The 17,746-nt window shown below is 52.9% G+C and overlaps 1 protein-coding gene across 4 annotated transcripts in view; it reads right to left on the bottom strand.

Annotated features, from left to right (window-relative positions):
* Positions 1–1,674: 1,674 nt before the first annotated feature.
* TACC1 (transforming acidic coiled-coil containing protein 1) overlaps positions 1,675–17,746 on the bottom strand; it is a 35,958-nt gene continuing 19,886 nt past the window's right edge. For 3 of the 4 annotated variants that reach the window (XM_058820137.1, XM_058820135.1, XM_058820138.1), the window contains exons 3-13: positions 15,769–16,699; positions 12,908–12,971; positions 11,884–12,082; positions 10,253–10,308; positions 8,320–8,442; positions 8,014–8,090; positions 7,013–7,056; positions 6,758–6,918; positions 6,410–6,516; positions 5,143–5,263; positions 1,675–4,548 (exon numbers count right to left, since the gene is read on the bottom strand). In XM_058820137.1, the coding sequence (XP_058676120.1) occupies positions 4,480–4,548; positions 5,143–5,263; positions 6,410–6,516; positions 6,758–6,918; positions 7,013–7,056; positions 8,014–8,090; positions 8,320–8,442; positions 10,253–10,308; positions 11,884–12,082; positions 12,908–12,971; positions 15,769–16,547 (1,800 nt within the window). In that variant the 5' untranslated portion in view covers positions 16,548–16,699 and the 3' untranslated portion in view covers positions 1,675–4,479. Of the gene's footprint in view, positions 4,549–5,142; positions 5,264–6,409; positions 6,517–6,757; positions 6,919–7,012; positions 7,057–8,013; positions 8,091–8,319; positions 8,443–10,252; positions 10,309–11,883; positions 12,083–12,907; positions 12,972–14,621; positions 14,658–15,768; positions 16,700–17,746 lie in introns of all 4 variants that reach the window. The other variant, XM_058820139.1, reaches the window with a different exon arrangement.

Genomic DNA, 17,746 nt, shown 5'->3' with positions numbered 1-17,746 from the left:
TAATATAATATAATATAATATAATATAATATAATATAATATAATATAATATAATATAATATAATATAATATAATATAATATAATATAATATAATATAATATGTCAAATTCTCATCTCTCACCTCATCCTGGGGACCTCACAACACAAGAGTGTTCATCTTGCCTTGATCCAAAAACCCTGAAACAGCCCAGAGCTGCCCCAATTCCATGGCATTGCTCTGAGCAGTGCAGCCACCCCCCTTTTACCATGTTTTTTTTTGTGATTATACCTTTGAAGAACCAAATTTTAGCAGGCAAACCCAGCTCCAGCCAAGGGACACTTACCTCCTCCAGCCAGGGACGTGACCAGGGCCAGGGCCAGCAGGGTCCTCATGGCAGGCATCCTCAGCAGAGTGCAGGGTGGGCTGGGCAGCTGCTCTTTTGTCTTAAGGTCTTACAGCTAATCTGCTTGGCTGACTGCATCAGGGGCTGGGCTAATGCCATCTTAGCTGGGGGGACAGGACACAGCTCCCCAAGGACGTGGGCTGGGTGATGGCACCACACCGGGCTGGGCTTTGCTCCATATCCTGCTCTGGAAACCTTCTCTGGACACGGGACCTTGTGGCGGCTTTCAAAGGTCTTCATCAAACCCAGCTGCTCCATCACAGTTAAGTCCCTTTTTTGTCATGAGTAGCAGCCAAGGTGGGGAAAATTCCTCCAGATTCTCCAACCCACCAAAGGAGAAGTGCAAGAGAACAACAGAAAACCCCTGGGAGCCCGGTGGAACCATTCCTGCACCGCCAGGCTCCAGCAGGATTTAGCCAAGGCCACAGAGGGATGTCAGGGATCAGGACAAGGATTCTTAGTGATGCTGCCATGGATGGGCTGGGCTCTGCTCCATATCCTGCTCTGGAAACCTTCTCTGGACACGGGACCTTGTGGTGGCTTTCAAAGGTCTTCACCAAGCCCAGCTGCTCCATCAGAGAACAGCCCCTTTCTTATCACAAGTTGGGGAAAACCCCTCCAGATTTTCCAACCCACCAAAGGAGAAGTGCAAGAGAACAAATGAAAATCCCTGAGATTCTCAGTTGATCTATTCTTTTCTCCCAGTGGAACCATTTCTGCACCCCTCAGGCTCCAGCAGGATTTAGCCAAGGCCACAGAGGGGTGTCAGGGTCAGTGCAGGGATTAGGACAAGGATTCTCCTGCCTGGCACATCCTGCTGCTGCCTCAGCTCTTCCTGCTGCCTGAGCTCACTGCATGGCTTAGGACAGTCACAGTGTGCTGGGAGGCCAGAAAAATCATCCCAAGTCTGAATTTCAGAGCTCAGAAATGCAGATTTCAGGAACAGATGATAACTGTGCTTATCTGAAACCAAATAATAACCATACTGTGAACTGTACTTATTTGAAACCCAATAATAACCATATAAACCACATTAATAAAGTCAAGGCAGAACACAGCCCATGCTTAGGACAGTCACAGTGTGCTGGGAGGCCAGAAAAATAATCCCAGGTCTGAATTTCAGAGCTCAGAAATGCAGATTTTAGGAACAGATGATAACTGAGCTTATTTGAAACCAAATAATAACCATATAAACCATATTAATAGAGACAAGGCAGAACACAGCCCATACTGGAAGGTAAAACCCACTCCTCCCAAAACTCTTCACCAACCTCACAAACACCAAGAAAGCTTTCAAGAGTGATAAACACAGTCTTTACTCAGGCAATGAAACATGGAAAAAATATATTAGTAATCATTATAATAATAATAATAATAATCTCATTTGTGTGAGTATAACTCTTACAAATATTTACCTGACATATAAAAGGGAAATTATCATACATATAAAACCGATGGCAATGGCAGTTACACACGTGGCTGGAAGCAGAGGGGTCCAACGCAGAGGAATTTGAATTTCCTGCCTGGGGGAGGCACAGGGGAGGGATCAGTAGTTGGGGGTCACTGGTTGGCACTTGGTTACAGACAGATCTGCTGGCAAACACACACTGCAAACAGCAACACAGCAGCAGCAGGGGCAGGGCCTGCTGCTGCTGCCAAAAGGGCATTTAAAGCCTACTGCAAGGGACAGGGGACAAACACACACCCAGCTGTGACAGCACTCACAGGGACCTGCCATTCCCTGTGCCATTCCCTGTGCCATCCCTGACACCACCCCATCACCCAGAGGTGCAGCCATCAAGGCAAACACCCCTTGTTTTACATCACCATAGCCATTATGCATGTATTTATATCTATATCTGGAGCTACAACCATATTATAGTTAATAAATCATTCCTTAGGAATCTTCTTTGCCCAGGCTGGGGTGCACAGGACGGGCGAGGGGAGGTGGCACAGCAGGACTGGGTGGCACTGGGGACAGGAGGGATGGAGGGCTGTGTCCTGTGGGTCACAGCTTTGCAGACAGCCCCCAGTGACTGCTGTGTGCAGGGCAGGGCTCTGGGGGAGTGGTGAAACCTAAATTCTGCAGTGGTCCATCAGCACTGTGGGTGCTGCTGTGGGCTGGACAGGGCAATGCCCCAAGGCTCAAACCAGAAACCAGCCCTGGAGCAGCTCTGAGGGGTGATGCAATGCTGCACTCTGCTTCCTCAAGAGAAAAAAGCCATTTCTGCCCCAGAAATCTCAGGGTTTCAGGGGTTCGCTTTACCTGCACAGACTCCCAAATGGGAACAGGAATAGTCCTTGTTGATCGCAGGATTGAAGGTTTTTCACCAGCCCAGGAAGGGACATGTGAGGAGGTCAAAGGGTTAAAAAGAAAGGGGGGAAAAAGGGTTTTTCTTTTCTGCCAGCTGTGCAAGGGTGAATATCCAGCACAAGCAACAGGTGCACTGCTTTGAGTGGTGTCAGCCACTGGTTTCCATGACCAGTCTGTCACTGGGATAACTGGGGAACGGGGAAGAACATGGAGAACTGGAGTTGGGGAGCTGTGTGCTGGGGGAGGCTGCTGACACCTTTGCTTAAGTGTAGAATAAACTCTCTCTATATTATATAACTAATAAAATATAATCAAGTGTATGGCTCTGGCTTAAACAGGTGTTTGCTCTGCATGCTCGACACGGGGAATTAGAAAATAGAAGGAGAAGAGCTCAATTCTGTTACAAAAAGGTAGCAGCAAAAAGGTTTGTGAAAGTGTTCAACAGGCTGGGCAGGAAACAGTCCAAACTGCAAATATTTCCCTTATTTCACAGCTATCCATTCAAGGCAGAGAATCCTGCACCACTGCAGCACCCAGAGGCACATCAGGGCTCAGCTCCTTCCTCTGAAAGGGAGCCCTGATCTCAGCATGGCACAGGAATCACAAACAGGGCCCTGCAGGGGCCAGGGTGGGCACAGGGAGGATGGATGGGCACTCCCAGCCCTCCAGAACCAACATCTCCATTTGAGAAGCATCTGTTTGCTTCTCAAACACCTCTTGGTGCAGAAACCTCCTGCCTCCCCTCACCTGAAGGTACTGCAGGCTGTGTGACTGCTCTGGGGGGAACAAGTCCTGCCTGACTGGAAGGAGTGAGCAGAGAGCCCCAGCGCCCATAAATGCTCATAAAGTGCACGAATGCAGAGATGTCAGCTCCCTTCCTCTGAGGCTGCCACAGCCAGGGGCAGGGCGAGGCTGTGCTGTGCTTCACCCACCAACCAGACACCAGCCAAACCCAGTGCAGGAGCCTGCAGGTCCCTCCCTGCCACCCCCCACATCCCAGGGCAGGACCCACCAGAGGCTGGACCTGTTCTGCTGAGCCCATGGGGACAATCAGGGACAGAGAGTGCAGTGGGGACACAGCCCAGCCACGGGGGACAGAGCCCAGGGTGTCACCTCCCACCTGAGAGGTGCAGAGGGACAGGGCAGCACGCCCTGGGAGGGACACACAGGCCCAGAGAGGGACACACAGGCCCAGGCTGAACCCAGGATCATTCCCAAGCTGAGCACAGGAAGATTCCCAGGCTAAACCCAGGATTCCCAAGCTGAGCCCTGATTCCCAAACTGAGCCCAGGATGATTCCCAGGCTAAGCCCAGGATGATTCCCAAGCTGAGCCCAGGATGATTCCCAGGCTGAGCTCAGGATGATTCCCAGGCTGAGCTCAGGATGATTCCCAGACTAAACCCAGGATTCCCAAACTGAGCCCAGGATGATTCCCAAGTTGAGCCCAGGATGATTCCCAAGTTGAGCCCAGGATGATTCCCAGGCTGAGCTCAGGATGATTCCCAGACTAAACTCAGGCTTCCCAGGCAAGCACAGGATGATTCCCAAGCCTGAGCCCAGGATGATTCCCAAGCTGACTGCAGGGATCCCAGCCTGGAGCTGTGGGAAGCAGACAGACACAGAGAAGGGAGCAGCCCTGCTCAGGAGCCACAGGTCTGGCAGCCAAGGGGCAGCTGGACACGGGAGCTTCCCTGCAGGGACTCCAGGGTAAGGCAAGGTGCTCAAGGTCACGAGAGAAGCAGCCAAGTGCAGAGTGCTGGGCGAGGAGGGGGTGCTGAGGCTCAGTCTGACTTTCCCAGTTTCGCTATCAGCTCGTCGCAGATCTTGGTCAGCTCCTCGATCTCCTGGTTCTGGAAGAGAAGAAGATCTTGGGGACCAACAGCAGGGCCCATCTGGCATCAAGGATATATGGGAAAGGGCAGCCAGCTCCTATATGTGACCCTGTGGAGCCCTGTGCTCACCCCTCCTCATGCCAGATCTGCAGCAAGCCAGCCCCAGCCCACATCTCTGCATACAGGCACACATAAGCCAGCAGTGCCCATTCTGCCCAAAAAAAAAAATCCAAACCAACCCCACAAAACACAAAAAAAAAAAAAAAAAAAAAAAAACTCCCAAAAACCAAACCCACAAAACACCTTCTGGACCAAAAGGCTGGAGGACACCTCTGGCATCAACAGGATGCTCAGGGCAGAACAGCAACTCCTCATCCCAGTCAGACCTGCAGGGATCTGCAGCAAGCCAGCCCCAGCCTACAACTCTGCAAACAGGCACACATAAGCCAGACCCCAAAAAAAAATCCAAACCAACCCCACAAAACACAAAAAACCCAAAAAAGTATCCCAAAACCCAAACACCTTCTGGACCAAACATCTGGAGGACACCTCTGGCATCAAGAGGACGCTGAGGGCAGCAGCAGGAGAGGCAGGAGCAGGTGTGTGTGTTACCTTCTGCTGCAGGGTTCTCTCCAGGGACTCCACCTTCATCTGCTCCTTGCGCAGTGCCGCGTGCAGCGCCGCGCTCTCCGCCTTGGCCTTGGCGCGCACCTGGGCGATCTCCTCGTTGGCTCTGGGGGACACAGGGGGCCAGGGTGACTTCAGGGTTTACCCCAGAACCTCGGGTCCCTTCCATGATAATTCCCTCCCAGGTGTGTCAGTCACCTCTCCTTTCCCCTCCCAGCACTGTCTGTCAGTCCTGGAATCGTGTGGTTCTCTTAAATAAAGCCGTCTTTGCCCTTTCTACAGCCCTGCCTCCTGCCTGTTCCTGTGACATTCTCCACAAAAGTGACATCACAGCATGTCCAGAGCCTGGCTCTGCTTCCCTGGGTACAAGAGAGGGGGTTTAGCCCTGTGGAAACTGGGTGAAACTGGGTTAATTCAGCTCCTCCAGCCCCTCTGTGAAACTCTGCTCTCTCAGGGCCAAGCTAAACCTGCCTCCTACCTGCTCCTGTGTCACTACAAAAACCGTGTGGTTCTCTTAAATAAAACCTTCTTTGCTCTTTCTACAATCCTTCCTCCTGCCTGCTCCTGTGTCATTATAAAAACTTTGTGGTTCTCTTAAATAAAACCTTCTTTGCTCTTTCTACAATCCTTCCTCCTGCCTGCTCCTGTGTCTTTATAAAAACTTTGTGGTTCTCTTAAATAAAACCTTCTTTGCTCTTTCTACAATCCTGCCTGTTCCTGTGTCATTCTCCACAGAAATGACACCACAGCACGTCCTGAGGCTGTGCAGCAACTGCAGAGCCTGGCTCTGCTCATTTGGGAAAAACAGAGGGTTTGCCCCTGTGGAACCTGGGTGAAACTGGGTTAATTCATCTCCTCCAGCCCCTCTGCTCTTTCAGGGCCAAGCTAAACCTGCTCATCACCCACCTCACTCGGGGTTACACATTCTGCTGAGCTCCTGCTCATCAGCTGAGCCCCAGGGCTGCACAGCCCCCTCCTGTACCACAAACAGGAGCACTCTGAGAGATGGGAGCTTGGTTAAGTGGCCATAAATAGACCGTGAACCTCAGGTTCTCCATTAAAAAATAAATAAGCAGAGATCAGAGAGTGCATTCAGGGATTTGCTCTGCCTTGCTTAGACACACTTGAGCCTGAGGTTGTAAAATGCAGCTTTTCACATCATTCAGCTCCTGCCTTGCAGCCTCAGCACAGCAAATGAAGCTGCTTCCCTACATGGTCTTGAAGCACCCAGCAATCTCATGCATGACCTTACTTGTCTAATTTTTCTTCTGCGTGGACTTTCAGGGCCTGATAGCGCTGCTCCTCCTGCTTGACACGGGTCAGGTAATCCTGAGCACATTTCTTCAGAGCTTCTTCATTCTGGAAAAGAAAGTACATCCATCTGCATTGGGACTGGGCACATTGCTCTGACAGGATGATAGATACTGTTCTGAGCGTGAAAAAAAAGGTTTTTAACAAATCCGATTTCTGCTTTACACCCAGCACCATAGAAACATGGACTGTGAATGCCCAGGAACCCTCTAAGAATCCCAAAATCCAAACCAGCAGCTCTGTCCAGGGACCAGAGCTGCAGGGAGAAAGGGCAAACCAAGGTAAGGACCTTCTTAAATCCTTCCAGGACGCCCTTCAGGTTTTCATATCTCCTGAACAGATCCGACAGGGACCTCTCCACTGAATTCAGGTCTGCCAGGGCCTGCTCCTTCTCCATGGTGAGCTGCTGCAGGTTCTTCTGAGATGTCATGTTGGTCCTCTGCTCATCCTCTGGGATGGAGAACAAACAAACAGTGATTGAGTGGGGACAGCTGTGGTAGCCAGCTCCCTGCCCTGCACACCTGGCCAGGTGACAGCACCTTACCTATCATCTGGGCAATGGTCTTCTCATACTCTGCCACGATTTTCCTAGAAGGAAGAGAAAAAACAAACAGGTGAGAGGCCACTGATTGTGGGGACATGGTGGCAACCTGCCCCATGGAGGCCCTGCTGGCCCTGTCACCACTGCACCCCACAGGAGCACGGGTACAGGGCCCAGATGTTGGGGCTGCATCCCAGATGTTGGGGCTGCACCACCTGTCAGTGCTGCTTCAGACCAAAACCCTACTCTGCCACTGGGGCTGGCACAGCTCATGGGATTTTACTTCTTTTATTTCTATTTTTATTTATTTTTATTTTATTTCTGCAGCAAAGGAATGAGCAGGATGCAGCACCAGCACTAAGAGAACACTGGTGCTGGGTTTGTGAGGTCCCCAGGACAAAGGAGGAATTGAGAATCTGACTCCATGTTCTCAGAAGGCTGATTTATCATTATATATTATATTATATTATATTATATTATATTATATTATATTATATTATATTATATTATATTATATTATATTATATTATACTACATTATACTATATTGTACTATATTATATTGTATTTATATTACATTATATCATGTCATATTATATAATGCTATACTATAACTATACTAAAGAAAGAGAAAGGATACATCAGAAAGCTTAACAAGAATGATAATGAAAAACTCGTGACTGACTCCTCAGAGTCCAACACAGCTGGATGGTGATTGGTCATTAATTAAAAACAATTCACATGGAACCAATCAAACATGCACCTGTTGGATAAACAATGCCCAAGCCACATTCCAAAGCAGCAAAACACAGGAGAAGCAAATCACATAATTATTGATTTCATTTTTCTCTGAGGCTTCTCAGCCTCCCAGGAGAAGAAATCCTGGCGAAGAGATTTTTCAGAAAATATCACAGTGACAGGACACAGCACTAAGAGAAATCTCTGCCAAGCCTGGTGAGGCTGAGCTGTGCCACCCCTGATGCCCCCTCAGGGGACAGTTCTCACCTCATCTCCAGCACCTCCTGCCGGCTCTCCTCGTATTTCTTCTTCCACTCGTTAGACTCGATCTCCTTGGTGATGATCTGGGGGCAGCAGACACGTTTGGGATGTGCTCGGAGGGGTTTCCCCTCTCTGCCCCACGCAGGCGATCAGATCGCCCACCCCGGGCAGAGCAGAGCTGCCCCTGCTGCCATGGGGACAGGTGCAGGGAGGGACAGCCCAGGGACAGGGACAGGAGGGGCAGTCCAGGGACACAAGGGACAGCCCCAGGGACACAAGGGACAGCCCCAGGGGACAGGAACAGAGCTTTACCTCCTCTCTGATGAGCGTGAGCACCGCTGCCTTCTCGGACTCGCTAAGGCAGATGCCAGCCAGGGCACTGTCACTGCTGCTCACGCTGGGGCACTTGTCCATGGAGCACAGCCCGGGATTGTCCTGGGGGAATCACCCAGGGATGGGATGTTACCAGGGGGTTCTTTTCACCCACCCACCCTGTTTTATCAGCATTTTCCCTTTCTGCACACACAGAGCCCAGAGCCTGCATCTGAGCCCTGGCAGTGCTGCTGTGACCACATTCACAGGGGTTCCAGGATGAGGGAAGACATGAGGATCTGACTCCATGTTTCAGAAGGCTTGATTTATTATTTTATGATATATATTCTATTTAAACTATACTAAAAGAACAGAAGAAAGGATTTCATCAGAAGGCTGGCTGAGAACAGAAAAAGAAAGAATGATAACAAAGGTTTGTGTCTCAGACAGAGAGTCCAAGCCAGCTGACTGTGATTGGCCATTAATTAGAAACAACCACATGAGACCAATCCCAGATGCACCTGTTGCATTCCACAGCAGCAGATAACCATTGTTTACATTTTGTTCCTGAGGCCTCCCAGCTTCTCAGGAGGAAAAATCCTAAGGAAAGGATTTCTTAGAAAATATCACGGTTACACTGCAGCCACTGGGACAAACAGGGCACAAGGCTCAGTTGGCACTGCCTGCCCCTCACTTCCCCACCCAGAGCAGTGACAGCCCTGCAGCATCTCCCTGAGAAGGGGCTGCCAGAAATAGAGAAGGGAGGAAGGGGAGAGAGGAGGCAGCCTGCTCCTCACAGTGTGGAAACCAGAGCACTGGAGCACTTTTCCTCTCCTGTCTCCCCCTGGTGCTTCAGCTGCTCAGTTTGAGCTCCCTGTGGCCATGGCAGAGGTGGGAGCGACTCCTGGGGCAGGTTTGGGATGCTGCTCCACCCCAGCACTGAGCAGGTTCAGCCTCCCACAGCATCTTCCAACAGCAGATGCACACCTGAGCTCCTGCAGGTACCTGTGGGGTGACAGCAGCCTGCCTGCAGGACCAGAGCCTGTCCAGGCTCTCAGGGCACCAATTAAAGCTCACTTTGCCCACGTCCTTGTGGGGCTCAGCCCAGTTAATCTGTCTCACAGGGGCTGCTTTTGCTGATGTTGCTAATCCCATTGTCATCTGCTTGTCAGCTCAAGCAGCTTTGGCCAGGGGCTGGCACAGGGTGTCCCCTGGGGCTCCTCAGGCCATGGCAGGGCTGTCCCAGCACTGTGGGGCTGCAGAGCAGGGCTCCTGTGCTCTCCCCAGCTCTGCTGCCAGAGGGCAGAGCCCTGAGGGTCCCTGCAGCACCAAGGGGCCACCAGAGCCAGCCCTGGGCACTCCATGTGAGACACAACCTGTGCAGGCTGTGCTCTGCTCTGCCCTCCCTGCCCTGCAGCCACCTCCCTGGCTCTGCACTGTCCCCAACACTGCTCACCCCTGTTCCAAACAGTGCTCATTGCTGTCCCCAGCACTGCCCATCTCTGTCCCCAGCCCTGCTCCTGCCTGTCCCAGCACTGCTCATGTCCCCAACAATGCTCATCGTTGTCCCAAACAGTGCTCATCCCTGTCCCCAGCACTGTCCTGTCTGTCCCCAGCCCTGCTCCTGTCCCCAGCATTGTTCATCCCTGTCCCCAGCCCTGCTCCTGTCCCCAGCATTGCTCCTGTCCCCTCCCTGCCTGTATCCCAACACTGCTCCTGTCCCCAGCACTGCTCCTGTCCATCCCCAGCCCTGTTCCTGTCCCCTCCCTCTCCCCCTCCCCTCGCCCACCCAGGATGGATCTGTCTCTGCCAGGCTCCTCCAGGCCTGCTGGGAAATCTCTGCTATTTTTATCAAGTCCCTGCGTGGGCTTGTCAGGAATTTTACCTCCCAGAGAAACTCGTTTCAGAAAGGAGAAAAGCGAGAGGCACTCACGGGGAAGATGCCAGGCCCTCCCTTTTCCATCTGCTTGCAGAGCTCCTTTTCAAAACCTGAAGACAACGAAAAACAACCTTTAATTGATTTGGAAACAGCACCTTGGGGCACACATAGATTTTCTGAGACAGAGGAGGGTCCCTCTGAGCCTTCCCATCCCCTCCCAAAGGTGTCTTTGCCCCCAGCTCCTTGCTGGAATCATGTTGGTTGGAAAAGCTCTCTAAGACCACGGAGTCCCCAGCAAGGTCACCATGAAACCCTGTCCCCAGGTGCCACAAGGAGCAGGGCTGGGGACAGGGATGAGCCATCCTTGCCAGCCTTCCAGCACTCCTGGAGTGGGAACCAACACTCCCCTCTGGTGGCAGTTCAGCTGTGCCCATGTCCCACCGTGTGGTGGCAGTTCAGGCTGTGCCCATGTCCCCATGTCCCACTATGGGGTGGCAGTTCAGCTGCGCCCATGTCCCACCGTGTGGTGGCAGTTCAGCTGTGCCCATGTCCCCATGTCCTACCATAAGGTGGCAGTCCAGCTGTGCCCATGTCCCACCATGAGGTGGCAGTTCAGCTGTGCCCATGTCCCACCATGAGGTGACAGTCCAGCTGTGCCCATGTCCCACCATGAGGTGGCAGCTCAGTCCGTGCCCATGTCCCACCATGAGGTGGCAGTTCAGCTGTGCCCATGTCCCACCATGAGGTGGCAGTCCAGCTGTGCCCATGTCCCCAAGCTGGGACAGGACATTCTGCACCTCAGCAGCTGCTCAGAGCACCAGCACCCTCATCCCTGGTGCTCCAGGAGAGCTCTGGAACGGGAGATGCTCACACAGAGCCTCCAGCCTCCCCCCTGGCTGTCAGATTTTCCTCCCCTGAGGACAAAGCACCATTCTCATGCAGCTGGCAGCCCAGCACAGCCCTCAGCAGAAATGATTAATGGGTTCCTGCAAAGTGAGGCTGCAACCCCCCCGTGGTGATTTCCCCTGCTTGCACCTAGGGCTTGGCTATTGATTAAATGCCATGTTGGCCTGGCTTTTAATTATTTTGTAATGGCTTGGGCAGAGAGGCTAATTACGTGGGAAACTGAGGGCAGAATTCCACCAGGAGCAATAATTGGGTCTGTGTGGGCATTACTGAGATCTCCATCAAGCACAGCCCTGTGCCAGGACACCAGGTCCATGCTCTGAAGGGAAAATTGCTCTGCTCAGCAGTGAGCACTGGTGGGGGAAACCCTAAATCACCCCAAATCCCCCTGAACCAACCCCAAACTCCCAAAATCCTCCTCCTCCTCCTCCTCGTGGCCCTCGGATTCTGCACTCACCGACCCCAAATCCCCCGAAGTGACCCTAAAACCCCCAAATCTACCTGACCTGACCTTAAATCCCCCAAATTCACCCCACATCCCTCTGCAGCATCATAGGGAGAGAGCTCTATGCACAAAATCTAAACAAACACAGCCTGGACCATGGTTTTCCATGCTGGAAACAGAGCAGGGAAGCAATGGGAGGTTCCATGAGAAACTGCAGCAGCCTTTAGCCCTGTCAGTGCAAATAAATCACTCTGATGAGGCTGCAGCACCAAATCCTTGCCAGAGGCTCCCACAGCACGTTCCCAGGGCTGAAGGCAAGCAGGGTGCTCCTCACCTGCCTCTGGTCTGTGCTTCCCTGAGGACACAGGCACGTTGGAACACTCAAAGTACTCCAGGTCATCTTCTGCCTCGGCCTTCTTCTCCAGCCCCGCTGGTTTCTGTGTGGAGGTGGTGGAGGCCAACTTCTCCTCATCAGTGGCACGGCCATCCCGGTTTGTAACATCTGGGAGCTCTGACATCAACACTCCTTCATCCTGCACGACCAAAACACGCAGTTAGGCAAGACCTGCAGGGGTCAGGCCACCAGGTGAGCTACTGATACTGCACAGAAAGCATGGAAAGCTTAAAATCCACAGGTGAGCTGCTCCTGCCTCCCTTCCTGTAGGAGCAATGGGGGAAGGAGGGTGGGGATGGATGGAGATGAGAGATCTGTGCAGCCAGGTTGTGGAATTTGGGGTTCATTGCAAAGGGCCAAGTGCAGGACCCTGCTGGGAGCTGCAGCCACAGCTCAGAGCAGGCCTGAGAGAGGAGAGGGGGAGAGAGGATGAGAGGGTGAGAGAGTAAAAGGGTAAGAGTGAGGTTCCCATTCCAATACAATAAATCTTCTTCTGTGTTGAATATTCTGATTCTCACCAACCAATCTAGTACAAGATACAAATCCTACAGCATTTCCATACAGCCTATAAGAATCATTACATTACCATCCTGTGTTACATTTTAAACCCTACAAACTCCTCTTTGGGCCCTTCTGCCAAGCTGTAGGGTCTGCTCTGAGCCTTGGAGCTGTCTGCAAGCAGAGGGTGTTGTTCCATCAAAAGGGGATCACCTTCAGCCAGCCACACCATTGTTTTCCAGTTGTTCAGTAACTGAGGGATCTCAAAGCTTGCTTTCATTTCAATCTCACTCATAGTTTCTATATTCTCCAAATCTTCTGCCAGACAATCATGTTTATAAGGCTTTCCTGTTTCATCTTCCCCAACACCTTCCCATCCTCAGGAACTGCCCAGAGGGAAGATGCCAGCCTCAAGCTCAGCCAGCCCAGCCCTCCCCAGCCCAGTTTTGGGGTCTCACCCCCGTACCTGAGCACTGATGTCCAGGACCAGGGGCTGCTGCGCCTCGTGCTGCTTCACCTTGCATCCACTCCTGCAGGAGAGAGGAGCAGCAGCTCAGGGGGGCTCAGGGGCAGCGAGGGGGGTGTGGGGTGAGTGCCAGACAGCCCAAGCAGGGGGAGGCAGTCCCAGCACCAGCCTTGCACCCACGGCGTGCCAGCACCCCACTCACCAGTGAACACCGAGGCAGAGCGACGGCTGGGAGGGACAGGAGGAACAGGCAAACAAAAGACACAACTACACAGAGGTTGGGTTTGTCCGTGAGCTGTTTATTCCTGAGGAAGGTAAGGAGCAGAGCAAGGAGCCCAAGAGGCTGATGGGGAGAGAGGCACTGCCAAGGAGCTGGCACAGAAGGATCTCCCTCGCCCTGCGTGCCCAGCACCACGGCACCCCAGGCTTTGGTGCAAGTCGACTTTCTGCAGGAAGAACCATGTCCAGGCTGTCTCATGGCCTGTCCCTGCAGCTGGAAGTTTGTCTGGGACTTCTCCACAGCAGCCACATCTCCCAGGTGACTCAGGGCAAGGTGCTGTGCCTCAAACAAACGCTCTGTGAGGCACAAACGCTGCCCCAAGGAGAAGGGCCCCTCAGGTGGGATCTTTAGCCCAAGGAGGTCTTGCAGGTGATCTCCTCACCCTTCGGGGAGGAGGCTGTCCCTGGAACTCCATCCCATGTTCCTGAAGACACCCATCCAGAGCCACCTGCACAGGGCTGCAGGCACGGCCGCATCCCTGCGGCCCCAGTGGGAACATGGGGGGACAGCAGGAAACTTCTCCTGCATCTCACCCCCTCACACTCCACACTCAGGGACCTCCCAGCCTCATGGCCATGTCCGACCCCTCAGGAGATGCTTGCTGAGCTGGAACAGCTCGTGTGATCCCTGGGGAGGGATCCCAGCCTCCAGGGACAGGGAAAGCCTCCAGCAGCTGGAGCAGCTCCTGTGACAGCCACTGCAGGGACCTGCAGAGGGATCCCAGCCTCCAGGCACAGAGAAAGGCTCCAGCAGCACTGCAGGAGCTGCTCCCAGGTCCATGGAGCTGCCCCCAGCCTCTGGCAGTGTCCAGCCCAGCACAGCAGAGCACAAGGTGGGGCACACAGAGCTGGCTCTGCACGCTGCCATGCACACCTGGATCACACTGAAGAATCCCTCAGAGCTGTTTTTCTCTCTCATGCCCTGCCACGAGCAAGACAAACTTGTCAAACTCCTCTGTTCTGCACCCTCTCCTGTGCCAGGGTTGTCCCATCACCTGGCTGCTGGTTTGAGCTCCCCCCTCATGTCCTCACCCTCCTCTTTTCTGCACCTTCTCCTGTGCCAGGTACCTGGCAGCTGGTGTGAGCCCCTCCCCAGCCCCAAGATAACAGCTCTGGATTGCACAAAAACCTGCTGAAGGTTTTGAGCATTTGTCCACCATCAGAAGATGCTGCAAGGCGGCATGCTGCGAGGACAAGCACGGGTGTGTGCCTCCAGTGCAGCTCAGCTCAGCTCAGCCCAGCTCAGCTCTCCTCTTCTCCCTCACACCAGGCCAGGCCACCCTGGGGACCCCACCACACCAACCAGACAGCAGAGAGCACAAGTCAAAGGGCAGAAGGAGCCAGCATGCCATGGAGACCAGAGGGGCAGCACACACCCAGAGAGAGGACAAGAACAGCAAAGGAGAAGGAAAGGAGTACAGGAGAGAGTACTTACAACAGAAAACAGAGAAATTTCACTTGCTCAGTAGTCCTGATGCACCAAAGCATGGACAGGGAGAGAGACAGACAGATGGAGAGAAGAAGAGTGTGTGAAAAGACCTGAAGAAGAGTGTGTGAAAAGACCTGGATGTTAACTCTGCTCTGAGAAGCACAGGGAGCTGCCTAGCTCAGGTTTTGGGAAGGCACACTCACACATGGGACACTCTGATCCTGCCTGTGCTGCCCACCACAGCAAGATGAGATCCAAACACAAACCTCAAAACAAAAAAAATAAATTTTTGCCTGTGAGGTTTTCTCTTTCCCTGTTAAAACCCACTATCTGATTTTCTCACTGGAGAATCTGACAGCAGAGTGAGAGACTGCCTGTCCAACCTGTTCTTTTCCTCTGACATAAAACACAAACTTGGTGGCAGCTCACAAAATAAATGTCTCAGCTCATTTGACCGACCACACCTGCATCCACCAGGGTGTGCTTGGTCCTGCCCAAGTCCAGCAAACACAGCAGCTCCAGCCTCCCCTGAGGGCTCCTCTGACACCACATCTACACCCTGAGCCACCAGCTGGACCCTCAAAGGGTTTCCAAAGAGGTGACCCTGCAAGCAGGTCCCAATCCAGCCTTCCCTTGGGACTCAGGACACTGGCACTGCTCCAGAACTCCTGTCCCTCTGCTCCCACAGTGGGACTGACAGGCACAGGAGGACAAAACTGAGCCAGCAGCAGAGCCTGAGGTGCATGGCAGGACCTGGGGCTGGTTCAGGAGGCACCAGGGCAGGAGCATCAGCAGGGCAGGAGCACCAGCAGGGCAGGAGCAGTGCCACCACCATCATCACCTCTCCAACACCATCTCCATCACCTCTCCATCATCTCTCCACCACCATCACCACCTTCATCACCTCTCCATCATCTCCTCCATCACCATCACCTCCGCCATCACCTTCTCCATCATCATCTCCTCCATCACCACCCCATCACTATCATCACCACCTGCATCACCTTCTCCATCATCACCACAATCACCTCTCCATCATCTCCTCCATCATCACTTCATCCATCATCTCCTCCATCACCACCACCAGTGCAGCTCTGCCTGCCCGTGGGGAGCACAGGGGGGCTGCAGCCCCAGCTCTGACATTGGCACTCACGTTATCAGGCGTGACTTGGGCTTCTTGGGGGAGTCTCTGCCTTTCAGGGCATCATCCTGCAGCTCCAGGGTCTGAGATTCCAGGATTTCATTGAGGCTGTTGTCTGCAGTGGAGCACGAGTCAGGGTCACGGTTGGCAAGAGTCTTGGTGGGCTTGAATGGATCCACGGAGTCAAAGTTACTGGGGTCAAACTGGTAAGAGCCCTTGGGGAGAACTGGTGAGTTTTGCAGTGCTGAGCTGCCACTGAGAGAGCTGAGGCTGGGAGGCAGCTGGGAGGAGCCCCGGGCTGGGGGTGGCTCTGTGGGACCCCTCTCTGCATCCTCAGCTGCTCTCTTGGGGGACTCTCTGTGTCTCCTGGGTGTCAGCTTGCTGGCTGGGATCCTGCTGCCCCTCCTGGGTGAAGCTGGCTTGGCCTCCACACTCTCTGCAGAATCAGCCCCAGGTTTCAGGAGCTGCCCTGGGGCATCCAGAGCCGGGTCTCCCCCCAGCTCACCAGGATGGGGGAGGCTTTGTGGGGCTGCTGGGGCAGAGCTCTGCAGCTGGCAGGGGCTCACACTCCTCTCGTGCTGCTCAAGCTGGGTCTCCTCTGTGCCTTCATCTGTTTTCCTCCCCAATGAAGGTGTTTTCCCTTTCCCGAGCTGCTCCTGGCCCAGGGCATCAGCCCTCAGCTCCAGCAGCCCCATGCCAGTGTCCCCTGCTGGCATGGTGGCAGTGCCCACGTGGGGCACAGGCTCCCCAGCAGAGTGCCCAGGGTCAGCCTGGCAGCCCAAGGGCTGCATCAGGGGTGAGTTGTCGGGCTCAGTTTCCCCTTTAGCATCCAAACTGGCTGTAGGGGCTCCAATCTCTGGCTGGGCCTCATCTTTGGGGTGCTTCCCAGGCGAGCTGTCCCAGTGGGCTTCTCCTACCAGCAGGTCACCATGGCCACCTGGCTCTGGGAAGAGAAAAGGAGATGGTTAAACCCTGACCTGTGTGACCGTGCTCACAGGGGTTTGGGGAAGAGACGAGGATCTGACTCCAGGATTTATTATTTTATGGTATATATTACATTAAAACTATACTCAAAGAATAGAAGAAAAGGTTTCATCAGAAGGCTGGCTAAGAATAGAATAGAATATAGAATAGAATAGAATAGAATAGAATAGAATAGAATAGAATAGAATAGAATAGAATAGAATAGAATAGAATAGAATAGAATAGAATAGAATAGAATAGAATAGAATTGTAACAAAGGTTTGTGGCTTGGACAGAGTCTAAGCCAGCTGGGCCATGATTGGCCATTAATTAGAAATAACTCTATGAGACCAATCACAGATGCACCTCTTGCATTCCACAGCAGCAGATAACCATTGTTTACATTTTTGTTCCTGAGGCCTCCCAGCTTCTCAGGAGGAAAAATCCTAAGGAAAATATTTTCCATAAAAGATATCTGCGACAACCTGCAGTGCACTCCCCTCCAGAAGAGTTTCTGTTCCCCCCTCACAGCTGCTCCAGGGTTGGATTTTATGGGGGATTCACTGACTCACAGCTCAGCTTCCCTCCTGCCACACCGCAGGGAGTCACTGCTCGCTTAGGCAGAGTTAAAAATCAGTGAGAAGAGTTCAGGGATGCACAGCATGAGGCAACAGCACAGAATTTGAGCCAGCAGGGCCCAGGGAGGAGGGGAATGGGAAGGTGTGCTCAGGGGAGGAGCAGAATGTGGCTGCAGGAGGGATTTGGGGGTTGCAGGGTTGGACACTCCTGCCCCACACCAGCTCCTCTCCACCTGCACAAACCCTGCTGTACTCACACCAGGCTCTCCACACTGCTGTCAGCATCTTCTAATGACAAATCCTGATCCATGACTTAATCTGCAATCCTTTCCCCTCAATCCTTTTACTGTTTAATCTTTTCTTTGACATCAAGGGATGGGAAAGATCCTTTATCTACTGGGGCACCCTGAAAGCTGCACCCACCGAGCACCCAGAGCCAGGCTTGTGGT

Source organism: Ammospiza caudacuta, chromosome 26, assembly GCF_027887145.1.
Source record: "Ammospiza caudacuta isolate bAmmCau1 chromosome 26, bAmmCau1.pri, whole genome shotgun sequence".
Taxonomy (NCBI): Eukaryota; Metazoa; Chordata; class Aves; order Passeriformes; family Passerellidae; genus Ammospiza; species Ammospiza caudacuta.
Note: the sequence above shows the minus strand (reverse complement) of the source record. Positions and strands in the feature narration are given on the sequence as shown.